General features: G+C 37.3%; 1 protein-coding gene across 3 annotated transcripts in view; it reads right to left on the bottom strand.

Annotated features, from left to right (window-relative positions):
- Positions 1 to 23,254, bottom strand: part of nell2b (neural EGFL like 2b) — a 405,950-nt gene that overhangs the window by 175,958 nt on the left and 206,738 nt on the right. For all 3 annotated transcript variants that reach the window (XM_039760883.1, XM_039760881.1, XM_039760882.1), the window contains one exon: positions 11,182 to 11,307. In XM_039760883.1, the coding sequence (XP_039616817.1) occupies positions 11,182 to 11,307 (126 nt within the window). The remainder of the gene's footprint in view (positions 1 to 11,181; positions 11,308 to 23,254) is intronic.

Genomic DNA, 23,254 nt, shown 5'->3' with positions numbered 1-23,254 from the left:
AGAAACAGATAAATATAGGATATACAAATACTTGACACTGACATAAATGCAGAAATGGGCGTGGAATATAATTATTTTCCAATCAGCAAATTTGTCTAAGTAGTATAATAATGTGCAGTATATTGGACACTAATATTTTGGTACAGTCATAACATTTATCTAAATCTAATAACCTTGAAGGAATCAAATGAGCTAAATTATCAGTTATCAATAATATCAGTTCACTTCCTGAACCTGCATTTACTTCATTACAAGATCAGAGAATGCAGAAGCATAGCAAACTGGCACTGGCCACAAAGCAAGATGTATGATGCAGGACATGCCAACACTCACTACAATGTGGCCTATTGAGAAATTCCAATCAATCTAGTATGTACTACTTTTTGCATTTTGGAACTAATCACAATGAATGGGCAAAAATCCATGCTGACACAGGGAAAGCATCTACACAAGAAGTCCACAATAAATAAACTGAAATAAAATCAGTTGAATGAAGCTGTGGTGATTCAGGGTTAAATAGTTCCCACATTTGTCATGCACAATTCTATCTGAATTTAGTTACACTTTTTATTACTTTATTATGACTGTTATTGATGAAATGTTTTACGTGATCATAAACATATATGAATTATAGCCAACAATAACATGAGAAGCAACTTTTATTTTAGCAATGCAGTATATTAACAAATCGATTTAAAACAGAGTTTTATTATAGAAATTAAAAATTCTGAATCAGAGTAAGCCACCTTAACTTGGGTGTTCATAACAAATTTAATGATTTACTTTGTAAGATAGAAGAACACAATAATCAAAAATAGCTGAGATGAACATTTTAAAGATTAATATGCATAATACAATTTAAATGTTTAAATACTAAATATGAGGGCGGCACGGTGACACAGTGGTAGCGCTGCTGCCTCGCATTAGGAGACCCAGGTTCACTTCCCGGGTCCTCCCTGCGTGGAGTTTGCATGTTCTCCCCGTGTCTGCGTGGGTTTCCTCCGGGCGCTCCGGTTTCCTCCCACAGTCCAAAGACATGCCGGTTAGGTGGATTGGCGATTCTAAATTGGCCCTAGTGTGTACTTGGTGTGTGGGTGTGTTTGTGTGTGTCCTCTGGTGGGTTGGCACCCTGCCCAGGATTGGTTCCTGCTTTGTGCCCTGTGTTGGCTGGGATTGGTTCCAGCAGACCCCCGTGACCCTGTGCTTGGATTCAGCGGGTTGGAAAATGGATGGATGGAAATTTTTAATATATTGCTCAAAAAAATTAAAGGAACACTCTGAAAACACATCAGATCTCAATAGGAGAAAAAATCCTGCTGGATATCTATACTGGTATGGATTGGGTAATGTGTTAGGAACGAAAAGATGTCACATCGTTTGATGGAAATGAAAATGATCAACCTACAGAGGGCTGAATTCAAAGACACCCCGAAAATCAAAGTGAGAAAATGATGTGGCAGACAAATACATTTTGCCCAAATTTTATTGCAGCAACTCCAAATCGTACTCAGCAGTTTGTATGGCCCCCATGTGCTTGTATGCAAGCCTGACAACGTCGGGGTGTGCTCCTAATGAGACGACGGATGGTGTCCTGGGGGATCACCTCCCAGATCTGGACCAGGGCATCACTGAGCTCCTGGACAGTCTGAAGTGCAACCTGGGTGTGTTGGATGGACCGAAACATAATGTCTCCGAGGTGTTCTACTGGATTTAGGTCAGGCAACAGTGAGGGCCAGTCAATGATATCTACTCCATCATTGCATACTGCCTGCATACTCTCACCACATTAGACCAGGCATTGTCGTGCACCAGGAGGAACCCAGGACCCACTGCACTAGCACAGGGTCTGACAATGGGTCCAGGAATTTCATCCTAATACCTAATGGCAGTCAAGGTGCCATTGAATAGCCTGTAGAGGTCTGTTAGTCCCTCCATGAATATGCCTCCGCAGACCATCACTGACCCACCACCAAACCAGTCATGCTGAACGATGTTATAGGCAGCACAACGTTTTCCACGGCTTCTCCAGACCCTTTCACATCTGTCACATGTGCTTAGGGTGAACCTGCTCTCATCTGTGAAAAGCACAGAGCGCCAGTGGTGGACCTGCCAATTCTGGTATTCTATGGCAAAAACCAGTCGAGCTCCATGGTGCTGGGTAGTGAGCACAGGGCCCACTAGAGGATGTCAGGCCCTCAGGCCACCCTCATTAAGTCTGTTTCTGATTGTTTGGTCAGAGACATTCACATCAGTGGCCTGCTGGAGGTCATTTTGTAGAGCTCTGGCAGTGCTCATCCTGTTCCTCCTTGCCCAAAGGAGCAGATACAGGTCCTTCTGATGGGTTAAGGACCTTCTACTGCCCTATCCAGCTCTCCTAGAGTAACTGCTTGTCTCCTGGAATCTCTCCCATGTCCTTGGGACTGTGCTGGGAGACACAGCAAACCTTCTGGCAATGGTATGTATTGATGTGCCAACCTGAAGAAGTTGGACTACCTGTGCAACCTCTGTAGGGTCCAGGTATCGCCTCATGCTACCAGTAGTGACACTGACCGTAGCCAAATGCAAAACTAGTGAAAAAAACAGTCAGAAAAGATGAGGAGGGAAAAATGTCAGTGGCTTCCACCTGTTAAACCATTCCTGTTTTGGGGTCATCTCATTGTTGCCCCTCTAGTGCACCTGTTGCTAATTTCACCAAACACCAAAGCAGCTGAAACTGATTAACAACCCCCTCTGCTACTTAATTGACCAGATCAATATCCCAGAAGTTTCATTGACTTGATGCTATACTCTGATTAAAAAGTGTTCCTTTAATTTTTTTTTGAGCAGTTTATTCTCAACTAGCAAAATACCCACGCTTCGCAGCAGAGAAGTAGTGTTTTAAAGAAGTAATGAAAAAGAAAAGCAAACATTTTGAAAATAACGTAACATGATTGTCAATGTAATTGTTTTGTCACTGTTGTGAGTGATGAGTGTTGCTGTCATATATATATATATATATATATATATATATATATATATATATATATATATATATATATATATATATATATACAAATATAAACATATATATATACATATTCATACATAAATACATATAGACACATATATATATTGTGGAGCCAACCCGGACACAGAGAGGCGGACATGTTGTTTTTCACTACCACACGTTTTATTTACACAAACTATTTACAGATATGGTCACTCAGACCCAGTCCATTAGTGCACAAAACCCGAAACACTCTCAGTCCTGGCCACAAATGCCTTTCTTCGGGCCGCCTCCACACCTCTCCTGTGCTTCGTCCTTCCGCCTCCCAACTCCAGCCCTGAATGAATGGAGACGGCCCCTTTTATCCAGTTCCCGGATGAGCACCAGGTGTTCCCGGCATTCCTCCCTTGGCCACGCCCCAGTGTGGCGGAAGTGCCGGCTGTCCTCCCGGCAGCTCCCGGGTGTCTCCCAAAGTCTTCCCCCAGCACTTCCTGGTGTGGCAGAAGTGCTGGGGCAACAGGTCTCCAAGGCATTGGGGCGCCTCCTGGCGGTGACCACGGGCCCCTACAGTGTAGGGCTTCCATGCCCTCAACCCGTGGCCCCCAAAGCAACCAGGAAGGCGACCCCCACGTGATCCAGGGTGGGCTTTGACCCTCTTCCGGTCCCTCACGGCGTCCCGGCCAGGTCGTTGCCCCTGGCATCCCTGACAATATATACACACACACATATATATACTAGCAGAATACCCGCGCTTTGCAGCGGAGAAGTAGTGTGTTAAAGAAGTTATGAAAAAGAAAAGGAAAAATTTTAAAAATAATGTAACATGATCGTTAATGTAATTGTTTTGTCATTGATATGAGTGTTGTTCTCATATCTATAGATATATATATGTATCTATATATATATATCTATATATATATATATATATATATATATAGCAAAATACCCGCGCTTGGCAGCGGAGAAGTAAAAAGAAAAGGAAACATTTTAATAATAACGTAACATGATTGACAATGTAATTGTTTTGTCATTGTCATGAGTGTTGCTGGCATATATATATATACATACACATACACATACATGTGTACATATATACACACACACACACACATATCTTATGGGTTGCCAAACAGGCAAATACATTGATTTTATGAATATATAAAGTCGGCGTCAGAATATATAAAGTCAAAACCTGAATATATAAAGACAGCGTCGGTATACATAAAGTCAGCCCTGGAATATATAAAGTCAAAACTTGAATATATAAAGTCATTCCCGAATATATAAAGTTAAAACTTGAACATATAAAGTCAGCGTCGGTATATATAAAGTCAAAAGTTGAATATATAAAGTCATCGCTGGAATATATAAAGTCAAAACCTGAATATATAAATTCAGATCGAGTTGACGCGCACAACACATCAAGCCCGTGTGCTATTGTGGTTTTGCCTGCGTGCCTCAATAAGTCACCCTCCCCTCGCTCTTACTTTTTTACCGTTCATCTAATGATTACACTGAGTATGGCTTTACCAAAACAATCATTGATCGCGAATAAAGTATCCATTATTCATAAAGCTGCAATTGGTGATCTGTCTTTCTGCGTTAACCGCATATTTTTTCATACGTCTCAAACCAAGGGGATGCGAGGGTAAAATGAATCGGGAAGCGCTGATATATATGTGTGTGTATATATATGTATGTATGTATGTATGTATGTATGTGTATATATATATATATATATATATATATATATATATATATATATATATATATATATATATATATATATATATATATATATATATATATATATACACTCACCTAAAGGATTATTAGGAACACCTGTTCAATTTCTCATTAATGCAATTATCTAATCAACCAATCACATGGCAGTTGCTTCAATGCATTTAGGGGTGTGGTCCTGGTCAAGACAATCTCCTGAACTCCAAACTGAATGTCAGAATGGGAAAGAAAGGTGATTTAAGCAATTTTGAGCGTAGCATGGTTGTTGGTGCCAGGCGGGCCGGTCTGAGTATTTCACAATCTGCTTAGTTACTGGAATTTTCACGCACAACCATTTCTAGGGTTTACAAAGAATGGTGTGAAAAGGAAAAACATCCAGTATGCGGCAGTCCTGTGGGCGAAAATGCCTTGTTGATGCTAGAGGTCAGAGGAGAATGGGCCGACTGATTCAAGCTGATAGAAGAGCAACTTTGACTGAAATAACCACTCGTTACAACCGAGGTATGCAGCAAACCATTTGTGAAGCCATAACACACACAACCTTGAGGCAGATGGGCTACAACAGCAGAAGACCCCACCGGGTACCACTCATCTCCACTACAAATAGGAAAAAGAGGCTACAATTTGCACAAGCTCACCAAAATTGGACAGTTGAAGACTGGAAAAATGTTGCCTGGTCTGATGAGTCTCGATTTCTGTTGAGACATTCAAATGGTAGAGTCAGAATTTGGCGTAAACAGAATGAGAACATGGATCCATCATGCCTTGTTACCACTGTGCAGGCTGGTGGTGGTGGTGTAATGGTGTGGGGATGTTTTCTTGGCACACTTTAGGCCCCTTAGTGCCAATTGGGCATCGTTTAAATGCCACGGGCTACCTGAGCATTGTTTCTGACCATGTCTATCCCTTCATGACCACCATGTACCCATCCTCTGATGGCTACTTCCAGCAGGATAATGCACCATGTCACAAAGCTCGAATCATTTCAAATTGGTTTCTTGAACATGACAATGAGTTCACTGTACTAAAATGGCCCCCACAGTCACCCGATCTCCTACCAATAGAGCATCTTTGGGATGTGGTGGAACGGGAGCTTCGTGCCCTGGACGTGCATCCCACAAATCTCCATCAACTGCAAGATGCTATCCTATCAATATGGGCCAACATTTCTAAATAATGCTTTCAGCACCTTGTTGAATCAATGCCACGTAGAATTAAGGCAGTTCTGAAGGCGAAAGGGGTCAAACACCGTATTAGTATGGTATTCCTAATAATCCTTTAGGTGAGTGTATATATATATATATATATATATATATATATATATATATATATATATATATATATATATTGAAATAGTTTTACTGTGAAATAATGCAAACAGTACGCGACACGTGTTTTGCCCTAATTTTGGGGTAATCAATTTTACTGAATTTAAACTAAATATATTGGATAATTACACTTTTGTACATCATTAAAAAGAACATCAGGTTAAGGATAACAATCAGACAAGCTTTAGATTATATTGCACCTTTATTAGGGATCCATCACCATGTTGGTGTTTTATAATGACTTCTTTTTTTAGTTCATCCTAAAATTTTATACATCAATAACTTTTTTTAAAACCTAAGTGACTGTCCATTTGCAGTTTATACATTTATCATGCCTGATAATGGTCTACAAAGGGGGATCCAAAAATTCACATAATTGTTATAAAAACCTCTTTATTATACAACTTGCAGCATTTCATTTTCAGTCACCTTCAAAATACTCCCTTTGAGATAAATTGCACTTGTCTTTTTTCCATTCCTGGAAATATTTCCTGTACTCAGCTACAAAAATATATTGCTACAATATACAGTCTATATATATTGTCTGGATGTGACAATATTTTTAACGTGTTAAACAGGAAGCATTAATCAAAAAAATCTATCTATCTATCTATCTATCTAATGATTGTAATCTAGAAGGGTATCAGAAATAATTTGTGATATTTGTAAGACTAAGAATATACAAGATAACCAATTTATATACTCTATAAAAAGGCTGTCCTATTATAAATCTTTAATCTTTTGATTAGAAGTGAAATTGAGCAATTAATATTTAAGTCATGCCAATCTTATCATAAACATAGAGATAAGGCTAATGAGATTCAATTCAACAAATATACAAAAAGGAAGACTGGAACATACTTGTGGAAGTTAACAATGCAGTTCAAACTAAAGTTTGCAAGCACAAACAAATAACAGACACATTTCAAGAATATTATAAATCTTTATACGTATTAAACATGAAGCTTATGATAAAAAAATCCTTAATAAAACAGGTGTTATTGCAGTAATACTGAAATAATATTGAAATGAGTAGACCAGGAACTGAAGACAGAAAAAAAAAAAAGCTAAATTGACATTAGTAAAAAAAGAAAGGACTGCTAGGCAGAACTTTAACAAAATAAGAATAAATGGAAGCTAAATAGTTTGGGTGCGCAGACTCTTAAACAACCATTAAATGTGCACGGTTCTGACTTGAATATTGCTGGAAATCAGCACTTTAGCAACTTTCCAAAATGGCAGCGCCCAACAAAAACAAAATGTTATTGCGGAAGAACAGGATTAAACTCAAAGCAAAAGCAAACATGAGAAATGAATCACTTACGCATCAAAACATTAGTTTACTCATATAAATTTTATTAAAAGCACAGTTAACACAGAGAAAAAAAACTCAACAGAGCTGATGATCATAACAGTAGGATGGGGCACTGTTTGTAGAGAAACTAGGCAAACCATTGAGACTCTTTGAAGTTGAAGATGCTATAAATTCTTTAAAAAATGGAAAGCTTTAGCTCCAGACAGGTATGCAGAAAATTTTACAAAACCGTGTCAGTTAAATTAGACCTATTAATGCTAACTACAGAACTTAAAGAAACTAGACTAGATAACTACTTAAAGAAGCTTTACTAGATAACTACTTAAAGAAGCTATACTAGATAACTACTTAAAGAAGCTAGACTAGATAGCATTTTACCAAAACACATTGTCTGGTATCATTCACTGGCTTTCGAAAGAAGACTAAAGGCTGTTTAGGTTGCATCCTACAGACCAGTCTCATTGCTAAATAATAATGTTAGGATCCTGGCAAAAGCTTTAGCTAAAAGAATAGAGAAAATGATTCCTTCTGTAATTTAACAGAATGAAAATTGATTTAAAACCTTTGACAGTTGTTCAATTTAGTTTATGGAGGGCATGAAGTCTCTGGATGTTGAAAAGGCTTCTGATAGATTTTAGTGGGGATATCATTTTACTGTACTACATAATAATAAGGTTTGGACCCAGTATACACAATACACTGCTACATATTAGATTACATAGCCAGAAAGGGCTGTAATTTATTACCAGAACTTTTTGCAATTGCTGTTGAAACCTTGGATACCAATTTCCAGAAACAGTCAGAGGTCATACACACATATATATTATTTACTTTTACCTTTATTGACTTAGCCAATGCTTTTATCCAAAATGGCTAACTTACTAAGGTGGTCACCCGAGTAACATCAGCGTGAATGCTGTTTTGAAACAAGTGCTACAGAAGAAGGTTGCAAAATTCATTATCACAAGTGAAGAGCTCTAAACCAAACAGACCAATGCAAGACTACATACTCTGAAAATTCTTTTTAATGAAGAGATATTCATCAGTAGCACTCATTATAAATCTAGTAGGCAAGTTTTATAGGATCTCTGGATTCTAAACTAAGAGTGAATGCATACCTTGCTCAGTGAATTGTCTTGTATATCAAACTAAACTAAATCACTTGCCTGGGAGTAGGTAGAAAAATACTTAAAGATCTGGTCAAATTAAATTTCTGCAATATGATGGAAAGAATAAAACAAGATGTTAATAGATTATCATCTCTTCATCTCTCTTTACCTGGGAGAATTACAATTCTAAGCAACCTCTAATCTAATGATATTAATGAATATCTAATGATTATTCGTTTGTGAGATTAACTCTCACCTGCTGCTGAGTTTCTTTATTTCAGAAGACATTAGAAGCTCAGAGTCTGAATAGGTGATCTTCACGACCTCTGTAGTATAGGCAGCTAGAAGGATTTGTTAATGCCTACTATGTCAGCAAATTTAGGACCTGTTCATGGTCACTAGCTGTAAGTGAAGCTGTCAAGATGAAGAACAAAGTTTCTGTTCATTGTTAGCTGGATGATCACCAGACTGGACTGACAGGAACTGGCACATCAAAAAGGTAGTGACCAAAATACCCCTTGTGTGTATGGAGTTTGGTGAGGCCATGGAAATTAGTTTCGGGAAGCTTCAAGAGGTCCTGAAACATCATTTGGCAGTCTGTACTTATTGAGTCTGGAAAAAGTTGACCACAACTAGAGATATTGTTGAGACGTGGAAGGAGTACTTTGACGAATTGTTAAACCTAGTGGATGTACCTTCCTTGGCTGTGGTTGTGCTAGAAACATGGGAGAGTTTAAGGTCCATATCTGTGGCGGATGCAACTGTAATGATTAAAAAGTTCCATAATGGCAAATACACTGGAAATTGTGAATCGTGTTTTGGCAAAAAGCCTCTTTAGTGTTGCATGGAAAGTGGAGAAAGGTGTATAGGGCCTTTCAGATTGGAGTGATGGTCCCTGTTTTTAAAAAGGGAAGAAAAGAGGGTGTGCTGCAATTAATGAGTGATCAGACTCCTCGGCACTCTTGGGAAATCCTATGTTAGAGTACTAGAACAGATGCTCTATGCAACAGTTAATGATTATTCACCAGTTTGTTTTTTATAAAAAGAAAAAGAGTATTTTCTCAAGATTCCAACTCACAGATCATTACCGTTTTTGAATGATCATTTATTTTTTAAAGCTGATGCATTGATTCTGGTTTCACTTTGTTGCAACTAGAGCAAAACAAAACCACCGATAAATCTCATTAACAAAATCCTTTCAAACACTGAGCTACTTTTTCAGAACATTCCTTCTTATATGCCAGATTTTGGAAGCAAAAATAGTATATGCAAGTATTTTAAATATACTTATAAAACAAAATGAAAAGATATCCAATACTCAAATACCATATGTGAACAATTCCAGATCTTGAATACCTCACATTGTTTGTGTTTATCTTCATAAAACTCTTTTAATAAAACCACTTTTCTAGGAATGGATGAGTTTAAATTACCTGTTCATTTGGACATATTATCAAGCAAGTGCAAAGTGACAGACAAAAATAAACCAAACTATACATACCACAATGAAGACAACTAATGTCACCTAGCAAGTGTTTTAGTAATGTCTGCAATGCCTCACTGAGAAGAAAGAAGTCAGTGTCCGCTGGCAAATTGCAGCAAACGATGCAGTGTGCTTTGCAGATTAAAAATTACACTGGCAGTTTGAGGGTGGATACCTAACATGATACAAAGTGACAATTTGATTAAAATTAAGTTTTGTATAAAATGCCACAAAATAAGTAGAATGTTCGATTGCTTTAAAAAAATTGGTAATGGAAGCATTAAGCACACATGCTTACACATGTCAAAAGAACCTGAAAGGAGGCAGACCTGCTACTTGAAAAAATTAAAACATAATCACTCAAATGAAGGAGGACATCAAACACGATCAGATTCAAAGGTTTTAGTAAGTTTTACTCAATGTTTAAAGTTAACTTTACATGGGATGATCCCTGTAATATAGACTGACATCCTTTCCTTGCCCAGTTGTGGACATGCATCCCCTCTATGTGTTGTTATAATGTAAATAACACTGTGCATTTTATTTATAAAAGAAAGAAAAGCCTATTTATGAAAAAAGGTAAGCACGTCTAAGGCTCTGTTGTAACAGTCACAACTGCTACACAGTATGCTAGACTCAGTTTATTTTTGACTATACCTCAAATGTTTGCCATTATTTAACTGAAAATCAAAAATAAAAATAAAATATAGCCCAGAGTGATATAATATTTCCTTGTTAAATGAATAAAAAAGCATTCTGAAATAATCAATTTACAGATTGCAAAATATAATGGAAACGAGCAGAAAGAGGCACCTGGAGGCAATATGCTTCTTAAATTGTAATTATAAGGTATCTATTTAGCCAAATAGATATGATACACAAATTTGCAGTATTTTACAGAGAAGGCTTTAGGAGAGCAGACTTATGCAAAGATCTGACATGTTGCTTTTGACCCTGGTACCATTTTATTTTAAAATCAGCAGACATGTCAGACTGGTTCCTGCTCATCTCTACACTTAATCATGCTAGAGCAAAATTTCCATATTGTTTTGATTTAGCTTTTGACTTTTCAACGTCCTAGATACCTTACTTTAATGAGTGCTGCCAATTATGATTTGTTTAAAGTATAATTATACTTGATTTGATTTTAACTTGTCTTTGCAAATTCCAATTTTTGCCACTGTGAACTATAAATAAATAGATCATTTTTTACCTACCTGTGCATGAATAGTCATCAATTCTAATATAACCTGTCTTGCAGATGCACATGAAAGATCCCAGAGTGTTCACACACATGGTATTTTCACGACAATAGTGTCGGCCCTCTGCGCATTCATCAACGTCTGAAAATAAGAAAAAAAAGGTACATTGTTATTTACATAATCCTTATGTTTATCAATAAATTGGGTCATTCTGTTTCTTAAAACAAGTCTGATTTAGTCACCTTCACGTAAATGTAATGACTAGAAACTCTACTTAAAATGAAAGGTAAGGAAAAATAAAATAGGATATCTGACTGGCTTGTCTACTTAATTATTAGCATTATCAAAGGCACAACTTACAATTAATTAATGGATCAGTTAATCAAATGATTCATTATTCTCACCAACACATTTTCTTACCACACTCAACAATACTACAGTAGAAGCAGACCTAACAGCAGACGCCCAAAAAAGCTACAGAAAAGCAGACACTGAATAATGCATGCTTTTCAATTATAAAAAAGTGTTGTACCGTATTTCTGTGCAAGCCTATTTTATATTTCATATTTTGGTTCAAATTTAATTTCCTCAATTAGTGTCTGCTGCTGCAAGATAAACAGAGTATCTAGTATGGGCCAATCTTTGGGGAATGAAAATGGATATAACATTAAATATTACTGTACTTTAATCACATGCATCAAATCAAACATCCTAAACATTTAAACACTTGAATGACAAACCTAATCTACACTAGCTACCTTTCTGTTTCAGAATCATGATGAAAAGCCTATTACTTATATATAAAGCTTTGAAAACAAACAATTCTGAGTAGCTGTCTACACTGCTTACCTTGTACAGTATAACTCTTTGATGCTTCAATACAATAGACTTAAAAGAATTAATTCACCTTTAAGGCTTATATTTTCTCAGAATTTCCCCTTATGGATTTCCCTTAAATTATTTTGGTGTTAAGTTTATAAGATTCAGTCCATTTGGGTACAGCAGGTAGCCGGGTGTTATGAATAGGGCTCTACCATTATGGACTGCAGAGACAGCAAGTGCCTCTGGGTGGTGTTCTGACCTGGTGTTTTTATTTTGAGTTAGGAACAACGAATAGTGGATCCTGCTAGCCACAATACATTCTTCTTTATTGTCGTCTACTTTTATCCTATAAAATGATGCCGTCTTTTGCCAGGGATTGAAGGGGATCACTTATTTTCAAGTAAAATGTCAAGAGGAAGATCTTCCCCAACCAGGAACAGTAAGCTGGACTACATGCTGATTTCCATGTAATTTCTGACTATAAGTCATTGCATGTTTATAGTGTGAAATATGGATTTATTGTAACATTTTGCAATATTTAATCATCTTCCCACAGATATTTACTCTTTGTTATCACTTTAACTGTTATGTCTTGTACACTTTTGTAAGTTTTTGGTTATTTTTTTTGTTGTATTATGGGGTAAGGATTGTGAGGTGGAAGGCTTTGGAGCTCTTTGCTAGTTCTCATTTATTATGAATTTTCTCATATTTCACATACTACAGGGGTCAGCTGCTGGGGGTGGCTAATGGGCTGGATGGGTTTAGAGATAGGGGCTGGGTACTTTGATGGGCAGATATGGGTGATGTATTGGTATGCTGCCTAAGGTATGGGATTCTGGGAGTTTCTGTTTTTCTTGTGGTTATATTCTTTCTTCTGTCAACATCCTTTTTAAAATAATTATGGATAAGCTTTTTTGTACAAAATCCGGGTTTAAATTCAGATAAGAGGCACTCATATCTGATAGTTTCCCTCTATTATAATTACATTGACATGTGTTTAATTCAGAATCCCATCTGCTAGCCATTGACCTTCTCCATTGCAATAAAAAACATGTGGATGTTGCTACTTCTTCTTCTGCTTGTTCTAAAAAGGTGACTTCGTTATTCTCCTATAAAACAAGGACTTAAAATTGAGTGGTGACAACCTGGTGAGATTTTGTTATTTACGTAAAGAGCTTGGATTTTGACTTTTTGTCTCCGAATACAGCTAAACACCACATCAGCCCTCCTTCTCTCACTTGGCCTCACAAGCTCCCTCAGATAATCCCCTTTCCATTTCCTATCTAAAGAGCACAGATAGAAAACAATGTGACATAACATACTCACTCAGAAATATTGAAAAATCCAAAATGTTTGCAATGATTCATCATGCTATTATGAAAACATCCTGCAGCTCAGTTTGGCAAAGACGGACCTCCTTGTTCTGTAGCTTATCCATCTATTCAGCACCCCATCTCTGTTCTGCTCGTCTCACTATCGCTAACAACTGCCAAGTCTGTACGCATGCTTAGGGTACTGATCGATGACCAGCTGCCCTTCACTGAATATGTTGCAATTGTCTCTAGGACTTGCACATTCACCCTATACAATATCCAAATGATCAAACCATACTGTATCTGACAGAGTATGCAGCACAACACCTGATCTTGTCACATTAGGACTACTGCCACTCTCTGCTGGCAGGAGTACTGGCATGTGGCAGCTACTTGCTGCAGATGATTCAAAGGGCCGTGGTACATCTAGTGTTCAACCAGCCAAGGAAGGGACAGTGTCTGGTGATGACACCTCTGCTTGGCATCAAACCTCAATCCAGACTTGTTTTATGTGTAGCTCTTACATGGTGGGATGAGCTGCCCACCTTCATTTGAAGTTCTAACTCCCATAATATGTTTAACAAGTGTTTGAAGACTGTTGTTTGGTGAATTTCTGTCTAACATATACTGGCTTTGTTAAGTTTTTGTAGTGAAAGAAGTGTAACTAACTTGCATTTTGTTTTGTGCTCTTCACTTTTGATGATCAATCTTGTTACCTTGCCAATCCCCCAGTCTGATATTTACTCAGTTATGGTGATCTCGTTTGTAAGCTACTAAATAAATGTAAATTATTATAGAAAGTATATAACTGATACAGTAGATTGTGAGGGGAAAGTTTGTTTGGTTTCTTTTAACAAAATATCCAACCTCCATGTGCTGTAATAAAAGAAATGTTTTGACTAAAGTTTATATTTGCATTATGGTTAGCCATAAAATGCAAATGTAATATAAATATACAAATCTCTGAAGATAACAATACTAAAACTATTCAGTGTTTTTTAAGAGAGAGAGAAGAGGTGGGGAGAATGCACTGACATAACGCATTGCCACACCTAACACACGACGAACCACCTCAGGATCCCATATTCGAACCCAACCGCAACCATGCAACCGGTGACACCTCAGTACCACACTAGCTAGAATGGAACAATGTGGGATTTTTTACAGTGGCCCATACATTGGAGGCCATGCTTGCAGGGATGGATGCAGGATAACGTCATACCCAGGACAGAGCAATTCCAAGTTAAGGGCCTTGCACAATGACCCAATGGAGTGGAATCACTTCTGGCATTTACAGGATTTGAACCAACAATCTTCTGACTGCCAGCACAGATCCCTAGCCTCAGAGCCAGCACTCCACCTGTTTTTTTAAGGATGACAGAAATACAGAATTGTCTTGTAAAGGTGCCAAGCTTCTTGTGATCCCGGACATCCAGTCTGTTTAACTTCCCATCTCTGTACAACTAACACCTGCCAAGTCAGTAAGCAACCTTGGGGTGGTGACTGATGAGTCACTATCTTTTTTTGATCACATTTCTACTTTTTCTTGTTCATGTAGGTTCAAATTGTACAACATCTGCAAGAACAGACCTTATCTGATGGACTATGCAGCAAAACTTCTGGTCAAGTTGCATCTGGACTGCTACAATTCACTTCTGGCAGGACTACCCACATATGCTATCAAGTTGCTGCAGATGCTCCAGGGTGCAGTGTCCTGTCTTGTATTTAAGCAGCCTAGATGGGCATATGTCATTTCTGTCTTCAGATCACTATATTGGCTCCCTGTAGCAGCATGCATTAAGTTCAAATCCCTGATTCTTGCCTACAGAGTAGTCAGTTTGTCAGCACCTGAGTATATGGAGACACTGGTGAATTGTTATGCTCCCTCTCGCCCACTCAGGTTTGGTGAAGCCACCTCTGTGTGGTATCAACTCAATCCAGACTCTTTTCCTGGAACATGCTGCTCACCTTCATCTGAACTGCTGTCTCCCTCAACATATTTAAAAAGCAACTGAAAACCCATCTATTCTGTGAATATCTGTCTAATTGAGAGAGAAAAAAAACTTTACTCTGTGATCTTTCATATCGTTGGTTGATTTTTTGTTACATTAAATTTAATTGCTTTATCGATTGTTAACCTATAATTGTAAATGTATTAGTTATTCCATCTTTTCACTTGTGGCAATCAACTTTTGTTACATTCACTACTACACTTGCGGAACAAACAGGCCCTAGCCTAATGTTACTCGATTATGTTACATCTTTTGTAAGTCGCTTAAAAAAACAACTCCCAAACAAATTAATGTAAATGTAAATATGTATAGTATTTAGGAAACCTTGTAGTTGAACTGAAAATTAGACAGGGCCATTTTCCACATCTACTGAAAACTCTGAAGTTTTATTTGCCATTTGCATTCCAGATGAAATTACATTTGCATTTAATGTTTTAAAGAAGAAAAACGTATTGATATTTAGTGAGATGCATTGGAAAGATATTAAAATGCTACAGGGACATTCATTAAAGCAAAATAATTATTTCTGGACAATAATAACCCTTTACAGATCTCTACTATATAAACAATTTTATAATTTCTGTTCATGACTGTAGTTTTTCACAAATTTAAAACCATATTGTTAAGTCAATTTTTTGAAAAAGTAATAGAAAATAAAGAGATACTGTCAATGATTTACTGATGAAATCTGACTGTTGAATGTGTTTATTATTGGTGTTATGCAATGTTAGCCTGACATGATTGATCATGCCATTTTGATCAAAATAATAAGTCTGTTGAAATATTACTATTAAAATTCAAATTGTGGTGTTCCTAAAGAATAGGCTATATTGTAATTATTTTTCACCATTTATAATTGCTCGTTTGTAATTTTCTAATAAGGTACAGTATAAACTACATTTCTAATATCTTGCTGAAAAAACTCAGAACCAACTGTTATTAAAATTTTAAATGACATCCGTGAACTCCCCTCTTTTGGATGTTTGCAGATTTTGAGCTGCTTGGACAATAATTTCCAATAAACATTGTACAAAAAAGACCATTGCCTATATCTTGGCTAAAACAACTAATCATGTAACATCCCATTATTGGACATTATTTTCTGTGGGTGTTATGTGTACTTTGAATTTCTCCAGGCCTCTTATTTATGTTTTTCTTACTTTTGAGACCTATAGTGGAAACAAGTGTCTTTCCTCATTGTAACAAATGCTATTTACATCCATCGCCGGCCCTTATTACTGCCAATGACTGATTCATGGCTTTATGTTTTATGTTTGGACTGCGGCAATGCTGTGCTCTGCAGGATTCAATTTCCTGCATTAACTGGCTGTGGGCGACTCTATACAATGTACTCTCACACATATTTTATCAAAATGCAAATGCAGCTGTGCAAATGTGAAAAATCTTCAGCTGATTTCAGAATATACCTTAAAACTGGACACTTGGTGTCCTGAGGATCAAATGATGAAGCATTTGTATATTAGGATAGATGAAATAATAATTATTTATAATTGTCTTGCTTCCTGTTCCAAAGTCGCTTAAAAATATAGTAAAAAAAGTACTCATAAATATTCATAAAACTCTTAAGGTGTTTTTAGCAGTTAAATTCCACTGTTTTTCCTAAAACTAGGAATTCCGTTGAGTCTCAAAAAGTTTTTTAGCAAGTTGTTTCAATATTGTATTCCTGTACAACATATAGTCACATTTACCATGAATGGCTTTAATTGTAATCGTAGTTTTGTTTTGCTGAGTGTCTATTTAGTAAATATTGTCTCAGAGTATTTGCTGGAGATCTTTAGTATTTGTTGTTATCTGTATTTGGGACCATTAACTCTTCCTTTTTATACCAACATACAGTACATTACCATTTATAGTTGACCATTTTTTAACCACAAAAGGAGATATTCCTCGAAGACACTGTGTTATAAAATTCTGCAAGGTTATTTAGAAAATCCTATATCCAAGACCATGGTCCTCAGCCGGAAAAGGGTGGAGTGCCCTCTCAGGGTTGGAGGCGAGATCCTGCCCCAAGTGGAGGAGTTCAAGTATCTCTTGTTCACGAGTGAGGGAAGAATGGAGCGTGAGATCGAAAGGCATATCGGTATGGCGTCAGCAGTGATGCGGGCTCTGTATCGGTCTGTCATAGTAAAAAAGGAGCTGAGCCGTAAGGCAAAGCTCTCAATTTACCCGGTTGATCTACATTCCTACCCTCACCTATGGTCATGAGCTATGGGTAGTGACTGAAAGAACGAGATCGCGAATACAAGCGGCTGAAATGAGTTTCCTCCGCAGGGTGTCTGGGTTTTCCCTTAAAGATAGGGTCAGAAGTTCAGTCATCCGGGAGGAGCTCAGAATAGAGCCGCTGCTCCTCCGCATCGAGAGGAGTCAGATGGGGTGGCTCTGGCATCTGATCAGGATGCCTCCTGGACACCTCCCTGGTGAGGTGTTCCGGGCACGTCCAACCGGGAGGAGACTCCGGGGAAGACCCAGGACACGGTGGAGGGACTATGTCTCCCAGCTGGCCTGGGAACGCCTTGGGATTCTCCCAGAAGAGCTAGAAGAAGTGGCAGAGGATAGGGAAGTCTGGGCCTCTCTGCTCAAGCTTCTGCCCCCGCGACCCGACCTTGTGTATGAGGAAGAAGATGGATGGATGGATATTTAGAAAATGTGCTAAAACTAATTAAAGATAATCCTGATCATGTGACTATCGATGGGTGTGGTTGCTATAAATAATGTGACTCCATGGAGAAAAAAAAGCTCAAAATAGTGGTACAGTTTAACCAAAATGGTGGTGTGATAACATCGCATAAATAGCCCTAACAAAATTTCTTAAGTACTTTTGCATTCTCCTTTTGTTCATCACTCCCATTTTTGTATATGCCTACTTATAATATTATTTCGGTATACATTTTGGTGTAAGTCTGGAAAATAAGGGTAACACCCCATTACAATAAATATATATGCTACTGCATTAACATTGCAATGTTTAACAATTTAGCAACCTAACCTAACTCAAATGATGAATAAAATTAAGCAGGTATAAAAATGATACTTTCCAGTATTTAGTGCAAAGTTTAACCCTCTTTATATTAGGAAGTCAGAGGTTCTGTTAGTAATGAAATGATTGGACATCTAACTTCAGAGTGTTTGATCATCTAAGCTACTGAGAACTTGACAAACGTGTACATTTTATGACCCTATGATTTTAAATGAAGACCAGTAAGAAACTCAGTTATGAACATGGACAACCGGTTATTGGCTATTTTAAATATGCCAGTGTTTTAAATGCTGAAATATATTGCAATAAATACTAACATAATTGGACACAGACATTTGTAAGTGCTACTTTTTATTACACAAACCACATCTATGACTTAAGGTTAAGTGAGCTTGTCTTTCTGATTGCTTTGATTGTGTTAATGGACCTTACTTGGACTTTTACAACTAAAATACAAAAAATTAATTAAACCAACTACTTGGTGACATAACTCGCACTTGCGGCTTGACTTTATTATAGCAAAAGTTCAAAGGTGGCTCACTAATGGTGCTAGTGTATTAAAATTAAACTTATCTGAAATTCCAACTGACTGGTGTAGGAGAGTTGATTTAGGAGCTATTAGCAGCTACCATTCGTCACCAGTGACAGTTAGTCAGACTAGCTGAACTATATGTTATAACTTGTCACTATTTGGATTACTGGCTTCTGAATTTAAATGGGTTGCAGCGAAGAAGTGGTGATTTCCATCTCCATTAACTCACTGCATTGGGCAATTGGCCTGTCACACAATAGTGTATGATATACTACCACAAAAGGGAAATAAAAATCAATACCTTGTTTTCTTTTTGAACAGAAACATTTTACTTTTCAAACATCATTTTAAGACAGTCATTTAAAGAAAAAAAAGAATGGTATTAGCTTATTGTTCAATTTAACACCATGAAAAAACTTTCTATTATTTCAATGGCCTACCAAAGTTTTTGCAGGATTCAATTTTGTGATTGAAATTTGCATACTATTGATTCAGGAGTAGCCTTTGGATGACACACTGCATTAGCCATACAGATCTGAGATAATTCCAATAAAGATGAGTGTATATTTCATCTGTTAATGGATGAGAAATTCAATCTTACATTTAGCATGTTGAAAATATCATAGGTAATACATAAAGAACACATCAATACAGACTGATATGTACATGACATTAAAAATAGATTTTTAAAATAGCTGAGGTCAGGTAAAAAGTATTATATATTTGGGCATACAAAATGGTCAAATATTTGTTTAAAGCATACACCGTGCATAAAAACATGACAGTGACGCAGAAGATGTTCAAGTAAGATCACTGCAGAACTGCATGTTAAATTAGCACCACTGATGAATTAAGGAACAGAGGAGCTAAGATCACTGCACAGTAGAATACAGCATTATGTAACTATTTCAAAATGTGAGAATGAAGAAATTTGATCTAAATAAATCTGACTTATTTATAAAAGTTAAAAAGAAGTAATGAATATGCTGTTAAAAATACTTTAAGTCTAACAGTGTTAAAAAAGTAAAAAAAAAAAAAAGAAATAATTGAAACTTAAAATGAAATTGACAAGGACCTAATATAGGAATGCAGAGTGAACAGCAAAGGCAAAAGAAGAACATGAATTTTGGCAGACAATTAAGAATTAAAATATGCAGAAAAACTGGATTTGACAAAGATATACTTTGACACAAACTGTACTCTCTATTTCACTTGTTAATTTCACCATTATGGTAGAAGTCAGTTTGTTGGTTATGCAAATGAAGTAATTTCTGAACTTACATATAAACAAAAAGAAAGATAAGCTTCACACATTATAATTGATCTGTTTATTACATTCTTTTTAGACTCAATTTTCATAATTTTGGCTTTGTAAGCCAACAAAATGGATTTAAAATTAAGCAATCATTATGTGATTGAAGTATAGACTTTCAGCTTTAATTTTAAGGAGTTTACCAAAAGTATTGTACAAGCTGTTTAGGAATGACAGCCATTTATCTGCATAGCCCCCCATTTCCAGGGTCTCAAAAGTATTTGGACATTTGACTGACAAGCTGTTTCATAGCCAGGTTTGAGCATGCCCCTCATTATTTTATTAACTATTAAGTAGGTAAAAGGTTTGGAATTGATTTCAAGTGTGGAATTAGCATTTGGAAGCTGTCACTGTGAACCCTCAATATGAGGTCCAAAGAGCTGTCCATGTAAGTAAATACAGGCCATCATTAGGCAGAAAAAACAAGACAAATCCTTTAGAGAGATAGCTGAAACACCAGGAGTGGTCAAATCGACCATTGGGCATCTACTCTATATATTTATACTAATAAAAGGCAAAGCCCTTCCTGACTGACTGACTGACTGACTCACTGACTGATTCATCACTAATTCTCCAACTTCCCGTGTAGATAGAAGACTGAAATTTGGCAGGCTCATTCCTTACAGCTTACTCACAAAAGTTAGGCAGGTTTCATTTTGAAATTCTATGCGTAACGGTCATAACTGGAACCAACTTATGTACATATATAAAAGGCCATAGCTTGCAGCTCCGTTGTCGTTTGAGGTGGAGTTGCGTCCCTCATCGTCATGCCTCCCAAGTAATTGAGTGCCTGCCCATATAAGGCCGTCCATCGGCAGCAATCCAATAGACACGCTGCCACTAAATATTCGCGGGTGAAGGACTGTGCTTATGCAAACGAAGATGAGATAGTCAGGGATAGACTAGTGTTTGGCACAAACTCAGCAAAAGTGCAAGAGAAACTTTTAAGTGCCGGGTCTTAGCTAACATTAAATAAAGCCGTGGACATGGCAAGATCGCACAAGATAGCACAAGCACAGCTGAGAACCTTCGATGCATGTACTCCGAGCGCCTCACGTGAATTGACTGTGAACGCAGTACGCAGAGAACAAGGAAGAGCTCCAAAGAACGCTGAACAAAAAACGCATTACACAATTGAGAAGGCAGCAAAAGAAGCGAGTGACGCATACAAGCATATTCATAAGTGCAGCTACTGTGGAAACAAAGCAGGCTGTAAACTTTAAGTTTAAATTAAGTTCATACACAGGCTGCCGCTGGCGTTTGTAATGCCTACAACAAATAGGATATTCGCGAGATACAAGTTTAATGAGAAGACGCAGGGTATAAACAAGACTTTTGATCACTTTGTAACAAAGTTAAAATTGCTGTAACGGAGTTAAAATTGCTGGTGAAGGACTGTGCTTATGTAAACGAATAGGAAAGCAAGGTGTAAAGCTTAACTTTAAATTAGTTTCATCGACACGCTGCCGCTGGCATTTGTCATGCCTAAGACGAATACGATATTCGCGAGATACAAATTTAATGAGAGGACTGCACAAACTCGGCAAAAGTGCGAGAGAAACTTTTACGTGCCGGACAATCATGTTACGTTATTTTTAAAATGTTTCCTTTTCTTTTTCATAACTTCTTTAACACACTACTTCTCTGCTGCGAAGCGCGGGTATTTTGCTAGTATATATATAATATCCTAAGCCTAAAAGTGCAACGATGACGTTTTTAATGTCACATTTTTTGTCACACTTTAAATCGGGCTTATTTTAAAACCTACATATATATGTTTGGTATCATACTTTTCAGAATTTATCGAATTTAATGTGATGTTGTTAGATTTTTAGATTCTTATTCCGTTTATAAATTATAAACTAAAAAATATCAGGAACTCACATTTGGGACTTTGTGCCAAAAGATTTAACCACGAACCGGGGCCGGAAATAAAACACAAGCAGTAGGACAGCTGCTGTACAAGCTTTCAAATATTCGAAGTGTCGCATGAGATGCAGATCACGCAGCACAGCAGCAGCAGCTGATCAAGCAAAGATGAGGTAAAAAAAACCTGTATTTGTTTCTCATTGTATCACAGTTTAAGAGAGGGTTTCTGAACAACATCCATGTTTCCTTGGGGTGCATTCAGCCCCCCTCTTCACAACACGAGTGGCAGAGACGCAAAGTGGCAGGCGAGCAAAGCGAGCGGGGGGAACTCCCTAGTATTCTTAAAAAGAAGGAACACACTGGTGAACTCAGCTACACCAGAAGGTCTGGAAAGCCACAGAAAACAACTGTGCTGGATGAACGTAGTATTCTGTCCTTGGTGAAGAAGAACCCCTTTACAACATTTGGCCAAACCAAGAACATTCTCTGGGAGGTAGACCTATCTTTTCCAATGTCTACAATCAAGAGAAGACTCCATTTCCTTTCATCCTACACTTAACCAGATCTTTGTAGACATGGAACACACACAAAATACATGTGTTCCAAATAACAATATACTGTATTATTTACCCTATACAACTCCAGGCAGCTCACATACAGTTAAGTAGCCTTGGCTTTAGCTGGGAGAACGTTTTGATGGTGAACTGACCTTCGTCAAGGCAGGGGATGGGACAGCAGGCTGATTGCTGGTTGTGCTGATCGACGCATTTACAAAACAAAAGACGGTGATGGAAAGGTGCAAAGGGTTTCAAGGTAGGCTGGGATTACAAGTTTTTTGTAGGCTTCAGGGATTCTAGTGCTAAACAGCTCACATAATATTTTTGTTAAACCCTTAGAATTAAAGCGGAAAGTCTATACTTTAGTCAAATGCACTGGGGTAGTGTACAGAGTCAAAATTATGAAAATTGTGTCCCTGTCCAAATAATTATTGACCTCACTGTATAAAGATGAAATCCCATTACTCATGGGTCATAAAGATATTTTGTTATAACAGAAATTTTCTATAACAAATACAGGGAAAATAAGTATAGTATTGTGACCAGGGTCACCAGTGATTCGCAATCTCTAACAGCTATGGCGTAAGGACAGCTCTGTAGCTGCTCTGTTGTGTCTGATAAATAGTAAACCAAGGGAAAAGTAATTGGTTGTCCTCAACAAGAGCAGGCTTAT

This window comes from Polypterus senegalus, chromosome 8, assembly GCF_016835505.1.
Source record: "Polypterus senegalus isolate Bchr_013 chromosome 8, ASM1683550v1, whole genome shotgun sequence".
Classification (NCBI taxonomy): Eukaryota; Metazoa; Chordata; class Cladistia; order Polypteriformes; family Polypteridae; genus Polypterus; species Polypterus senegalus.
Note: the sequence above shows the minus strand (reverse complement) of the source record. Positions and strands in the feature narration are given on the sequence as shown.